General features: G+C 40.1%; 1 protein-coding gene across 16 annotated transcripts in view; it reads right to left on the bottom strand.

Moving 5' to 3' along the window:
* The window catches only part of TENM4 (teneurin transmembrane protein 4), a 1,512,248-nt gene that overhangs the window by 332,555 nt on the left and 1,165,203 nt on the right, over nt 1-14,490 (bottom strand). For all 16 annotated transcript variants that reach the window (XM_032442260.1, XM_032442267.1, XM_032442273.1 and 13 more), the window contains 2 exons: nt 11,044-11,332; nt 5,905-6,174 (listed from right to left, as the gene is read on the bottom strand). In XM_032442260.1, coding sequence (XP_032298151.1) covers nt 5,905-6,174; nt 11,044-11,266 — 493 coding nt within the window. In that variant the 5' untranslated portion in view covers nt 11,267-11,332. The remainder of the gene's footprint in view (nt 1-5,904; nt 6,175-11,043; nt 11,333-14,490) is intronic.

Below are 14,490 nucleotides of genomic sequence, written 5' to 3'. Positions count from 1 at the left end.
AACAAATAATTTGTAATGCTAAGATTACATAGGAATTGTGGCACCGCTAATTGCACTGATTTATTGAACTGTAGTTTGAGCCAGTAGTTTGGGTCAGCATGGTTTGGGAATCAGGGAAGTGAATGCAAAGAATACTGAGTTAAAATCTTTCCTGTGCAGAGGTTTGTAGCTATCTAGGAACACCTTGCAAGACCACTTGTGGATACATTAGGTAGACACATCACAGATAACGTTAGGAGGATATGTTCCAGACAACCAAAGAGAACAAGAGAAAGGCACAGAAATAACTATGATTTGCCTCATATTTTGCTAGGTATTGTGAAAGAAAAAGAGAAAATACCTGTGAGAAGCTGATGAAAATCAGAAGTATGTGTCCTGATCATCAGAACAGCTTTCTGATTTAATAAATAAAAATGCATGCAAGAAACCTGGTGGTGGACAGCATATTGCACTGCATTTAAACAGTACATATTCAGCTTGATGGTACTAGGTCTAAAAACGAATTTTCAAGGACTTTGGTGAGGTCTGTATCAGACACAATTGAATAAATGGAGTAATTAGTTAAGACTTCTTAGCTACCCATGAGAAATAAAATTATATAGTTTCTTGGGTGTTCCTTGCTTGAAGAACTTGTCCTGCTATAATGTATCCTCTGTTTCTAAATACCTCATATGAGCATTCATTTCTATCAAGTCCTAATTTCCTATGCAGTTTCTTGAGCACTCCTTCCAGCAGCAATAATGGCTTTAGCAATGCAGAATCAGAAAGTGTGGTGGTTATTGCAAGAAATGCTCTTTAAATCATGTATTATGTCAATTAAATGGCTAAGAGTTGGGTCTGTGATGGTAGAACAGACAGAGCCATCATGTGAGCTTTCCAGCTCCTGATTGCATTTCAGTTTTACAAAAGCATATGATAATTTTCTAGAAAGACAATTTATTTGATGGGAAAGCAAAAATTAACTATAATGTATTCACAACCTTTCTAGTCATGTTGGTGAGGCTGGGAGAGCAGGTTTGGATATGGGGCTGACTGTTTTCTTGACAGTTTTAAAGCTCATTTAAATGCACCCCATAACAGCAGTGACTAGAAGAAAAATTATTTCTCTCTGTAGGTTGTAGGTCCAGCAACGTAAAATGAATTGGTACTCTTAATCTTGTCACTAGGTGAGTAAGTGTTTGAATTGCTATACCTACCCTACAAGTTTTGGTACTGACTGGTGATTTCAGAGGGGCTGCTAAAGACAAATGGACCTCAAGATTAAACTGTTCTTACTAAACAGAGGCAATCAACAGATGAGTGGCAGAAGCCACTACATGTCATCAGTATTTCTGCAGTGATTTCTTTACACAGTCTATCACAGCTGAATTGTGTATTCTGAGTTCTGTATTGTTTCCTGCTCGGTCAAACTGCCTTGAGCCACCTGATGTTACTCATCTTGTCTGTGAGATCCTTCTGTCTTCTCAATATTGCCCACACTCTTTTCAAAAGGAGATGAGGATGAGAAACTTCAGCTCTACTCTGCACATGTACAGGACATTAATCACTCCTAACTTTTCCTTCAAATGAAGAAATGCTCCCCCTCTCTCCTGCTTCTTTTCACATTGGACCTTGCACCTTAGTGGAAATCTCAGCAATGCTACAAACTATTCAAAGTGGAGAAACTGATGTTGAAGAAGCCAGCAGGTACAACCACTGAGTGAGGCAGCATCCAATCTAAACCACTGCCAACTGCTATTTCTCTCGTTTACAGCTCAAAACTTTTAAACTGGGAGTTCACAGACTTTTTTGACTGTCTCTGTCACTGCCTACTACCAACAATTTATGAGGAGGATCACAGTGTCTTTGTTCAGTTCAAAGAGATGGCTAAAGGGAGTTGCAGCTGATAACTTCTAACTGTTTTAGGTGTGAGGATATACAGAAGACAGAAACAGACTGCTCTTGAATGTGCATGGTGAGCAGACAAGAGCTGTAGCAGTAGACATTGTGACTACCCTCAAGGAGAAGAGTTGTTCACAATGACAGTGATCATCAGCAAAACTGACACAGGAGTTGTGGGGTCTCCAGCCTGGCAGATACTCAATTTCAACTAGTTAAGGCACAAAACAATCTGATCTAACCTTCAAGTTAGTCCTGTTTTAAGCTGAAAACAGACGGATCAGGGACAAATAGTGGTGACTTCCAACAAAAATTATTCTGTGGCTCACTATTTTTGTGATGACAACTCCATGATTAAAAATATTTTGGCTTTGGCTGAATTGCTGCAAAATAAGTCAATTTCAGGAAGACAATTACTGTGTTCTCATTAACTGTGTTCTCCTCTATATTAAAGAACTGCTAGCTCAGTGCAATGCCTGATCAGGGTTACATAAGGTAATGTTGGTGAAATCAGTGTCAGGCTCAGATCCAATGATCACCTCAAGAACTTCTTTTGTTTGAATCAGTCTTGTGGAGAAACTGCAAACTAATATAGCAAAAGCATTTTCCAGAATTATTTTCTAGACATTCAGTACTGAAGTCCTCCCTGTGCATGGAACTGGACTGTTGATACAAGTTCACTATTTCAGCTTAACCTAGATGGTCACATTGCAAAATATCCCTTAAGTTTCAAGAAACGCCTGCTGCATTAGCAGTACAGTGATTGCATTATGCTGGAGGAGACATAGAGATGTCTCTTCCATTACCTTTTTCTGCCAAGTGAGCAGCTAAGTTGATCAGAAAGTATTGGTCACATGAGGAGAGGCCATTGAGGATACTTGGTTGAGCAGGAACAGATCTCAAGGCAATGCCAGTGTTATAACACAGGTTTACTTTACTGAAAATAAACTTATAATTTAGTAAAGATATTCACAGATAGCCTAAGAACAGTTTGGATAAAACATCACATGGTTTTTCACACCAGCTGCCTGTGCAAGTGATTTATGGACTGCAATACACCATGAAACCAGACTACTTCATTGGTTTCCTTAAAGACGGGGTGGATTGTGGCTGAACATACTGAACAGAGCATCTCTTGCTTCAAGGTATCATCACTCCTAAAAGAAACCTGCAAAAGCTGAGGGAGTTGGACCTCTTATTTTCTAAGAACAAAATGAGTATCTTGGTAGAACTGTGGTTCGACAGCTTTGGATTTAGAAGCATCAGAAGTAAATTCTGATTATTCATTTTGGATAAATAATGAACAACGTAAAAATCGCTGACGTTAACCTTCATTGGAAAAGTTGGTTTAATGGGCCCCATAAAATCTTCTATAGATGGCAGGTTCATAAAGCTCCTTATTGACTTCAACTAAAGGCTATAACTTCTATCAATACTGTCAACAATTAATATTGACTAATAAAGGTATACTGTAAGCCGAGTCATAGCATTATGTTACTTTATGCTTCCATTAGCAAAATTTCATGTCATCTTGAAAACATTTCTCCTATAAATCTAGGATTTCTTAATATAGGCTACATGATCGCTAGCTGTGGACGGCCCACAGAAGCACTGTTTCTGTGGAATGTGAGGAAACAGAGCAACCTTCCTATTTGCATGACAACATTTCTCAAGTCCCAGACTTCACTTTCACCAATAGCAATTTTAAGATAATGAGGGTTTTGCTTGCAAATATTTGTCACACCTTTGTCTGTGCCAGGAAATTACAAAATGTAAATGTCCAATTTTAATTTGTGTATCTATTGGAAGCTTCAGATTTTGTCCTTAGTCTTTCTTTTCCTTTTCCTTTGCAATTCATATTTCAATACTTTATACCCCAAATTCAATTGAAATGCTTATACTGAAATTATGGATCTCTCAGTTCCAGGCAAACTTTCCCAGATTGAACCTGGCTGGTGTTTTTGTTATCTACTCAGTGAAGTCTCAGTACCAGTTTAAGCTCCCCAAGAGGACAATTTGAGTAGTAGTATTTTCCCTTGTATTCCACCACCTCATTTTTTTGGGGGGTGTGGGGGGGTCAATATGAACAATTAGATACAAGTCACATCCTCTCTCTAGATTATATTAATGCTGCACAGATTCTGTATTTTTGAGTATGATATAGTCTTTCTCGTACAAAACACTCAGTATCTAAGACAGCAAATGCTTTGGGCCCAAAGAAATTTCCACATTTGTGCAGCTCTTAAAATCCTCCAAGTATGTTCTCCACCTTGCTGTCTTCACTTTTCTAATTGCAAAGAAAAGGTGGTTCAACAAGTGGTTACCATGTCATCAAATTTAAGGGAAGAAGAATTGGAGGTTGTCTCAGTCCTGGCATGAGTACTACTGCCTCTGCTATTAGTTTCAGTAAAGCCTTTCAAAGCATACGCTGTTGCTAATGTGTTGTTGCTAATATAATTTCACTTGTAAGTGATCTCTAGGTACAAAGTTGCATTTGGACATGCAGAGATAGCATTACGGAAACTGGTGAAAAATGTTCTATCAGCTAATTCAATTCTTCCCTCTTAAGGAGGGAAAAAAAAAAAAAAAAAAGATTAAAATTCCATGCTTTGCTTTTTCTTTCTTTCTTTCTTTCTTTCTTTCTTTCTTTCTTTCTTTCTTTCTTTCTTTCTTTCTTTCTTTCTTTCTTTCTTTCTTTCTTTCTTTCTTTCTCATTTTCTTTCTTTTTAGGCATGGAATGAAAGATGTACGGAATAGGATCATGGTTGCTCACACAACCATAAAAAGCACAGGAGAATGACATGCACAAGGGAGAACAAAATAGAATTGCAAGGTGTTTGCTTTGGAGTTTTGAGTCATTTGTTGGGAGTGTGCAAACTCTAATCGAGTCTCATAATCTCTCTCTTTTTATTTTATTTTTTTTTAATTGAAAAACAAGGCTAGGAAGTAAAATATTAAACTCTGGCACTGCATATTTGCCTGTTCTAATGGGTGAAACCCTATGAGATGCTACATTAACAAACTTAACAAAATATTATAAGGATATCTTTAAAAAAATTCTGTGTATCCTTTAAAAAGAAGGTCGTTTATCTTTGAACTTTGCCTAATACATCATTTTCACTGAACAGAAACTTAATAAGCTTCTACTGTAATTTTGTTGGAGTTAAACATAAAATCATGTGGGTGGTGTATGTCTCACTGTGTCATGGCTTCCCAAGGAAAAGTTATCATCATTTGTCACTATAATACTGTGGCGAAAAGCATAAAGAGAACAAGCCATGCAGTCATTTCACATCAGCTTTCAGCGCTGAGCTTAAGCTCCTGATGACTTGGCTATATTAAGAAGCAGGCTGTGCCATAATTGAATTAAAGGTGCAAAGGCTTATATGGTTGTGTGAACCCCTGGGTCACACTGCAATTGAATCAAAATCCTCTCTGCTTCCTACTCTGCCTGGCAGAACTGCTGACCAAAATGTTCACGGGACCTACAAAAGGCATACAGGAGTCCCTTCAGCTGGGGATGCAAAGTTACTGAGATAAAAAATCCATGACCTTCAGCTTTTATTTCTCATGAAGAAAAAAGCTTCTAAAAATATTTCACCGCCGTTTTCCGTCAGAGAGCAGTCAGCCAATTTACATAAATGAAACGGCTCCTGTCAAGGAACCAGCAAGGAAAAGAAGGAAATTATCTGCCCCGAAAATCTGTAGCAAAGATAAGAGCAGCATTGGCCAGGGGAGGGGAGATTTAAATGCTTTTTGTCTGAAAGGTCGCTACAGAAAGCAGAGAAAGTATTACAGCCTCTTAATGATCTCTGTCGCTGTGATAAATAAGTAGGAGCTTCTCCAGCAGTTTATTAACAAACACTTTGTAGGACAGTACAAAAGGCCATGACATGGGGCTATTAGAAGAGCATTTTCACGGAGTCTGATAAAAAAAAATACAACTAAGGAAGATTAAGGTGGAGTGCAAGAAGAAGCATTGCTGGTAGAGCTTGAGGCTGCATCGCATGCGCTGCCATCACTTACCAGTTTCGGTATTCTCATGCTCCGTGTCAGTGAGGGTGAGGTTGGAGTTGGCCCGGCTCGACAAGCAGGAGCTGCGTCCAGATTTGGTATTGCGTCCCCAGAGCCTCACGGGGTGCTCAGGTGACATGACGACATCTGCCTCCGTGTCGGCATCTGAGCCAGTGCTGATGGAGTAGCCGCAGTGAGGCAGCCCAATATCAGTCCGGTACAAAGTCCCATGGGTGGGCGTCACATCTTCCAGACCCAGCTCCCGCAAAGAGAAGTTGGCTCCTGGAATTATAGAATCATAGAAAGGTTTGGGTTGGAAGGGACCTGAAGGATCATCAAGATCCAACACCAGTACCACAGGCAGTGCTGCTAAGTGCTAGATCAAGTACTAGATCAGGTTGTTTAGGACCCCATCTTACCTGACCTTGAACACCTCCAGGAATGGGTCACACACAGACTCTCTGGGCAGCCTGACATCTATGCTATATCTTCCCTCTTTAGTTTAAAACCATTCCCCCTTGTTCTATCACTGTCTACCTGTGTAAAGACTTTATTTCCCTTCTGTTTATAATCTTCCTTTAAATACTGGAGAGTTGTAATGAGGCCTCCTCTTCTTCAGACTGAACAAGCCCATCTCCTTCAGCCTATCATCATAGGAGAGGTGATCCAGTTCTCTGATCACCTTGGCAGCCCTCCTCTGGGAGAAAACACATCAGTCTGGTTATTCTTTAATAGGGAACAGTTTTATCAAGCATGTGTCAATGGTGAAACCATTCATCTCTGGTCTCCAAATGTGACCATACTTTTTCCTGTGTCCTAGCATCACACTGAAAATTCACCTGTTTTGTTGTGATAGCTAACAATGCCAAGACCAAAAAGCAGCTGAATTCCTGCCTCTGGAGCCTCATCCCTGACAAAAATTCAGGTCTTACTCAATAAAATGATCATGTTTGCAAGTAAAAGGATGGAGAGATGGTGGAATTCTTTAGAAGAACAAGAAAGTAAATTCCAGAATAAGTCAGAGTGGGGAATGTAATAACTAAAAGCCCTATTGTACACCTCACAACTCTACTACTGTAGGAAAATTGAATGAGTTTTACTCCTTAAAATCACTGAAATTACTTACTAGGTATTAGAATTTCTTTTGGCGAGCTCACTTTCTCCTTGCTGACCACTTGCAACTTAACTAAATTTAGCCATTCATTCTTACTAAGCCACAGCAGAGGTTGTTTGGCTGCAAATAGATGTAATTGTTCAGCTGACTAAAAACACAACCTCAAAAATAACTCCTGAGTTCATGTCTACTTACATGCTGAGCTTTATAATCAGACCAAATTGATGTGAAAGTCTTCAAATATTAGCACACTTTGTTTGAAAACTTAGATGAGAAAGCTGAGGAGAGCAATTAGTGGCTCTATTTTAATCCACATTTGTTTATTAATGTACACTTTTATTTTGCAGCCCTGAATGCCTTTACAGGCTTTTGGCTACCTGTGAAAGTCTTTATCTGCACACTGTGTTTATATGGCACAATAAGCCCTATGCCTTGATCAGATGGATTAAGGAATGTTATCTATAGCCAGTAGGAGGCATCAGGCCCTGGACTGTGGCCAAATACCAACATCAGTGATCAAAATCAGTCTAGCTGGCTTCCTCCCGTTATTTCAATAATTTAATCCCCTCCAATCAAAAGAGATATGGAGCCCAACGTGCCAAGTTTATGCACAAGCTCCAGACTCATTTTTAGAGGGGTGTTTGCAGCTCAGACATGTTTCTACAAGCTGAGTCCCAATGCATAATCACCAGGAATGTTCAGTCCCCATTGTAGCCTGGAACAGCAATGTTCTTATCTATTCATTACTGAAATTCGTTCATCATGTCTGGACCTCAGTCTCAAGGTTGTATCCAAATGTGAGTTATGCATTGCTCTTTACCCAAAACCACACAAGCATGTGGTTCTCCTTGTGTTTGTTTTGTTATGCAGAAAACATGCATCCAATAGAAACAGATTTCTGCTTTTCAAGAGTCTGGTTTTATGCTTGTGGGAATAATCTGCCTTGTCCCCGTGCCCTGCTGCATCGGGAAGGGCTCACATTATAGCACACATGCCCTTAATGATCACTTGGCCCCAAGAAACCATTATTTTAGCATGCATTTTTCTTCTGTTGACTTTGCAGCTCACAGAGAAGGGAGAGAAGGAGATGTCTGAACGCAAAGTGAATAATGGGACTGACCAACGTCTCCACATAAAGTTTAGAGAAGGAAGTGTTTCATGTCAGGAGGAAATGACCATGGTTCAGCTGGTTATGGATCTACATCTGATAACACTTAAACTATTTAAAATACTCATGAACTTCACACCTTCTTAATTGAGCAAAAAAGATTAAAGCTTTAAAGAGTGGACAGAGAAGGTTGCTTGCGGCTCACACATCCGTTCAAACCTTGAGCTTGGCTTGAGGAGTACAGTGCAAGCTTGTGACAGATTAACTCATTTGGCTTGGTTGCAAAACAGTCTTAGAGAACATCCACTACTACTCCATGGCATGAGGTAGCAAATGAACTTGACCTAAATTGCAAAAATAAGTATTATCTCTCCAGAGATCTTGCTTTTCATTTCCAGGTTTGACTTTAGAGCTAAGCTGGATAGTTTTTAAACTATCTGCCATGGGGTTCTGGAGATAATCTTTTGGTTTTCCTTACATGTTTGAGTCCCCAACTGTGAACTCAACCTTCCCTTGCAAGGGGCCACATTCAGCATCATCTGGCATACCAACATGCAGTATGATTGATACTTTCCAGTAACAGCAGCTCATAAATTATGAAAAATGACTGCTACAATTAACTGAAAATCAGATTTATTTGCAATAAACAGCAGGAGATGCATTGATTTTCATATTCTATGCTCACTGTTGCCTTTTAAGCTGGAAGAACTCAAGTCAATAAAAGGAAGATAATAAATATCTGAGACTTTTTAATTCAGATCTGGTCTATTTTTTCCTATGCTGACTTGCACGTTTGCTGGCACTCACACTCTATCTATAACCATTTAAATGCTGACTTGTTTATTTACTGAATTTATTTGGTCAATTTGAAATGTTTCCCTCCTCTGCCTTCCAAACCAGCTCAGGAGAGAAATTCACTTTGCCTTGTGGATGTCTTGCAAGCTAATAATTCTTGGTTTCAGTTGATATTAGCACACGCAGCACCATTAAATGCAACCCATTCATGACTTTATGCCAGTGGAAAATTTGGCATAGACTATCCAGAGTAATTGTTATCATTCTTCAGGGCAGCTTTAGGACTTTCTGAATAAAATGGGAAAAAAAATATAAAATTAAGAATGTGTGGGTGATATATCAGAAGTAGAACCAGACCCTGACATGATTAATCCTAACTTCTCAATCAGTTTCAGTCACTTAGACCACAGCTTTTTAAATCATTTCAATATTCTTCAAAAATTTTTTCTAGGGAAGTGTGAGCTTCTGTATAACAAGTTTATACCCCCTGTGATCAGACAGGATTTTCTTTATCTTTTGTGGACTTCTTAAGAGAAGTCCATAGACCTGCATGGCCTCAGACCCTCAGGTTGAAAACCGCTGACCTACACTAATTCACATCTCTCCTGCATAGTGAATATATTGTATGAAGTGAGCAAACTCAATGACCTAAAAGGTTGTCTTTTCTTTATAACTTGGATTCCTTAGAAAGGATAAAATACTTCAGAGTTGCTAAGAAGGAAAATCCTTTTATGATTGCAGACTTCTACTGAAAACACCTACTGCCCCTTTTGTTAATTATTCCTTGCTGCAACTTTCCTGGAACACAAATACTATGTGGCCAAAGAGACTTACGTAAGTCATTTTGCTTTTGAATGCCTTAAAGATGTTTCTTGCACCAAAACCACAACTACATGGTACTTAGAAGAGTGAACCTGAGCAGCCTTCAAGTCAAACTAGTGCAGTTGTATGCAATCCCTTCGGGGAATCAGCTTCTCCAAACTGCAGTAGGTGAGCTCAGAGTCAGGGTCAGGTTTTTATGTTCATTGCCTGGAATGCTGCCTCTTCCATTTTACTTTGCCATTTCATGTTTTCTCGATGGACTTCTAAAAATAATTTATGTGGAACTCTGCTTGGTTTCTGGACTAAATTACTCATGTCTCTACAGACAAATGAAGATAAGACTGTAGCAGTGGACAGAAATGTACCTCATGTAGGCAACAACTGCAGCAAGAATGTAACTGTGCTGACTCAAGGTTAGCAATAAAAGGAAAATATCTGGAATCTTTATTAGGACACTGGAGCCCATGTGGACTCATGTACCTTCAAATCGTCACAGCTTCTGTGACCTATGTTCACTAAAGAGGATCCTAAAAGTCTTAAAATTGTATCAAACGTATCTCCTTATCACTCCTCTTATAATGGAACCTGTCTCTGTCCACGTGCAATGCCAAGGATAGTTTAGCCCATCTGAAATTCAATTGACCCACTTCTTCCAGGCTTCCTGAGTTTTGCTGCAGCCTAGATGAATGGTGTACAAATGGTACTGTTGTTTGGTTGTCTTTTATATTGAGATCTTTGTTGATTTCCTTCATGGCAGAGTAGGCACTTTACATAGCTTAAAGGACCCCTGAGCAGGCAGGGACTTCAGAATCACTGGAAGGTTCAGGTTGGAAGGGATCTTTGAAGGTCATCTCATTCATCACTTGCTCAAGCAGGGGAATGTGAAGCATGTTGCCCAGGAACTTAGAAGATTTTCCATGCAATGTCAGTACACCTGTAGATTGACTGTGTAGAGTACACCCACTGGGTCTGCTTAACTGTAGGAAGAGTCAAAGGGCTGTTACAGATGCACACAACACATATAACACTTCTAGAATTTGGTGTAAAGGTAGTACCTCCCTGTACTTCCAAAATAGATAATTAGAGAATGTCTTTTAGTAAATGCTAATGAACACAGACTTGTGGAATCCCACTTAACGACATCAGTTTGCATACATTTCATGTCTGTGTAAAACATCAAAGTTGTTCCTTGCTTGTTATATTTCATTACTCCTCATAGTCCTTCAAGGGTAGCCCCTATCCTGTCTCATCTCTCAACACTGAGTTGGTTGACACACACTGCTTACAGCAGTACCTGCTCAGATGTGCTCACCTGCTCGGCAGAATTCGTCGGCCTCCTGGTGCACCATGTCTTTGACCCGGTTGCTGTAGGTCAACCTGGAGTCTTGATCATAAGCCTTCAGGGTCTCACTGGAGCTATAGGACTTCTGAGGAGCCTTGCTGTCCTCACTCTCTGCTGAAGAGCTGGTGTAGCGGCGCTCCGTGTCGCGGCGCCGAGTCAGAGATCGATACGGTTTCCTTTCTTTTACATCCATGGCACTCTTGTCTGAGTAATCAACATTAAAATAATGATGCCCGTGTAGCGATCAGAATGGAATAATCTGAAAGACAAAATCAAAGAAACAGGGCTTAGGCTCATGCCTTTGGGCACCAGAAGGCTAATTTGCCTTTCATAAATTCTTGCACTGAACAAAAGAGAGGTTACTTAATGAACTGCAGGAAAGCCCTCCTACAGTAATTACCAATGGGAAGAAAGTCTCAATTATGTGTTACTCAGAACTTTGTTAATCACAACAGCTAACGGGACACATGCACGCAGAAACATGCATCTGTCTGAACTGGGTTCGCACTTGGGGATTTCAAACTGAGTGTGATTTTCTGAGTCTTATTTCCACAGGAAGTGATTCAGACACCTCCTGGAGGCATATTTTATGTACATCAGTCATGTAATCTCTGGGAAAGCAGGCCATGCTGAAATGTCTCTATTTGGGCACATGGAAGACTTTGGAAAATGCTACACTATGCTTTTAAGTGTTTTGTTAACTTATGAGTTTAGAATGAATGAACTAAAGAATGAGAGACAATGAAAGGAAATGTGGGCAAAGAGAGAAGGGAAAGATGAACAAAGAACTGAAGGAGAGATATATGGATGGTAGTCAGATGAAAATGTCTTTGTATTCAGAGGGCTCCTCTTAACCCAGCTAGAAATATATTAGTTCTTAGCAGAACTGAGAGAGTGCAAATAAATGATAGTGCTCTCCTTCATGTAACAGCATGGCCTGGGATTTAAGCCTGTGGGAAACCAGTATGTATGTGCACTGACATGCACACACACATCTGCACACAAAGAAAATTGATATCAGAAATAAACCACGTATTAAAAGTATTTTGTCAAAATAATTTATACACTGCCTTTTCACAATAAGTTTATCAAATGAAACAAAGTACTTACTTAAAAAAAAAAAAGTCAATGACTTGCAGCAAGATGGTAAAATACATTCTTGAATATCTTAACTTGTTTATGGGAAAAATACTGCAAAAAAACCACAAACCAAACACAAAAATCCGCAATTACAGGCTGTTTCTTGGGAGCTGATCTGCCTTGACTACGAAACAACATGAGCTGTGTCTCTGAATGCCACATCAGGATGTGTTCGCTTTATTTTTTTATTGCAGCACTTAAAAACAGAGAGGAAAAGGAACAGAAAACACCTAATAGTCCTCATTCTTTTATTTTTTTTTTTCATATCAAATAAATATGGAATACATTGGTGAGGAATGAATCACATTCTGTTGACATTTCTCCCTTGAAAGGCTAAATCCTGAATGTGCTACAGCATGGATTTGTGCTGCAGCTCAACACAGCTACAGCACAATAGTAAAGGTGAGAAGTGCTGTGACTTTTACAGGTTGTTTTAGAAGGATATGGTGTAACACAGCATTTGCGGCTCTCCAGGCTATGATTCTATGAGGAATGGAAGACCCCGAGCACAGTTTCTGATACCCTACAATTCATAATAGTAATGCAGGGGCTCGAGGGCAGCATTTTATTATGAATTTCTTACTTGCTGAGCTGTCTGGAACAAGCATAACTAAACGTATTTTCAAGGTGATGAGAGAATGCAGGATGGAATCTCTTCCCTCAGCACTGGTGAGGCTACATATGGATGACTAGCTCCAGTTCTGGGTCCCCAGCACAAAGGCAGCCTGGGCATACTGATGAGAGCCCAGCACAAGGCCACTGGGATGCTGAAGGGCCTGGAAGTGCTCTGCTGCTGAGAAAGCTGAGGCTGTTTGGCCTGGAGGAAAGGGGGCTTGGGGAAGATCCCACTCATGGCCACAAATTCACATGGGTGGTGCCGAGAGGACAGAGCCTGGCTCTGCTCAGTGCTACCTCTGGGCACAGCCTGGAGCCCAGGAGATCCCTCAGGACACTGGGCCGCAGTGCTGTGTGCAATGAGCAGAGAAGGGCTGGGGGCTCCTCCTGGGGGAGCTCCAGGAGCTTTGGAAGTGGTGCTGGGCACCCCGCTATGAGTATCTGGGCTGGGACACTGAGGTGCCTCCAGCCTTAAACATTTTGTGATTCTATGGTTCTACGATGCGAGGACTGCAGGGTGGTCATGAGATACACCTCCAGTTCTGCTGAGAAAAAAGAGATTCCTGCTTCTTATTTCTGCAGTTCTGTCTTTACTACGTGTGCTCACTTGGGTTTGTCCCTTTAACCTCCAAAAGGAACTCTTCAATGACAGAACCAAATTCCAAGGACTTTTACAGTTCCTGTGGCATTCTTCCCGGAAATTAAGATGCTACTTTAAAAGGATCCACTGAATTCTATCCCATTCTATTCCAGTGATGGCAGCGGACCAACTTTGCACATCCCATTTGTCAGCAAAACACATAGAAACTACCGAACACAAGTGGAACGATTGGGAGCGTATGTCATAAATGAGCTTTACTTAAGTCATCTGCAGAGCTTTTGAGCACCCATTTGATTGTAAACATGTGTTTAAACCCATCAAGCTCACTGAATTATTTTCAGTCATGAGCTATATACATTCAGTACATTAAATGCAAATGGGACTGCTCAACGGCCAGAATTTATACATGTTAAACATTTTGCAGAATAAGGGCCTGTTAGCTGCAAAAACCATGCCCTGGATGAAGAAGGAAAGATCTTCTAAGGAGCTGCTTAGTATAGTAATAGGGCTTAAAAGGTCTACCAAATACAGATAGACATTTTGCTGTCTCGAATTGAACTTACTGGTACCTTCATACTGCAGAAACATAAAAGGAATCAAGCATCCGTTTGCTTTTCAGTGCAATCTTCCTCCTCTAAAAAAACCAAAGGTTTCATATTGCTTGAAAAATTGTGCTTTTTTGTTTTTCAAGTTGTTATTGAATTGGTTTATCTCCTTTATATCACCTCTGTTTGTGTAAAATTCTCAAAAGGAGCAGGTTTGTTATACCTTTCAATAAAACACCTTAAAACAGGCTCCTTCATGAGAATGCTGTTGTAAGAGAACTCTGGAATTGTGGTTTATTATCATGGGGACTGGAGAAACAAAACCTGAGTGAGAAATGTGGTTACCGCATTCTACAAGAGTGAAATGAGGAAAGGGGACTTCTATCTGCTCGTGAGGATTGCAGTAATTCCTACCAAGGGTCAGTCATTTACAAACCCTCTGGTGGGAGAGGCACACATGCCAAAAAACCTTTCTGCACAGCTAGAGCCACAAGGTACAAACAGGGTCTGTAATTA

This window comes from Coturnix japonica, chromosome 1, assembly GCF_001577835.2.
Source record: "Coturnix japonica isolate 7356 chromosome 1, Coturnix japonica 2.1, whole genome shotgun sequence".
Lineage (NCBI taxonomy): Eukaryota > Metazoa > Chordata > Aves > Galliformes > Phasianidae > Coturnix > Coturnix japonica.
The sequence above is the reverse complement of the archived record's forward strand: the minus strand, read 5'-3'. Positions and strand labels throughout refer to the sequence as shown.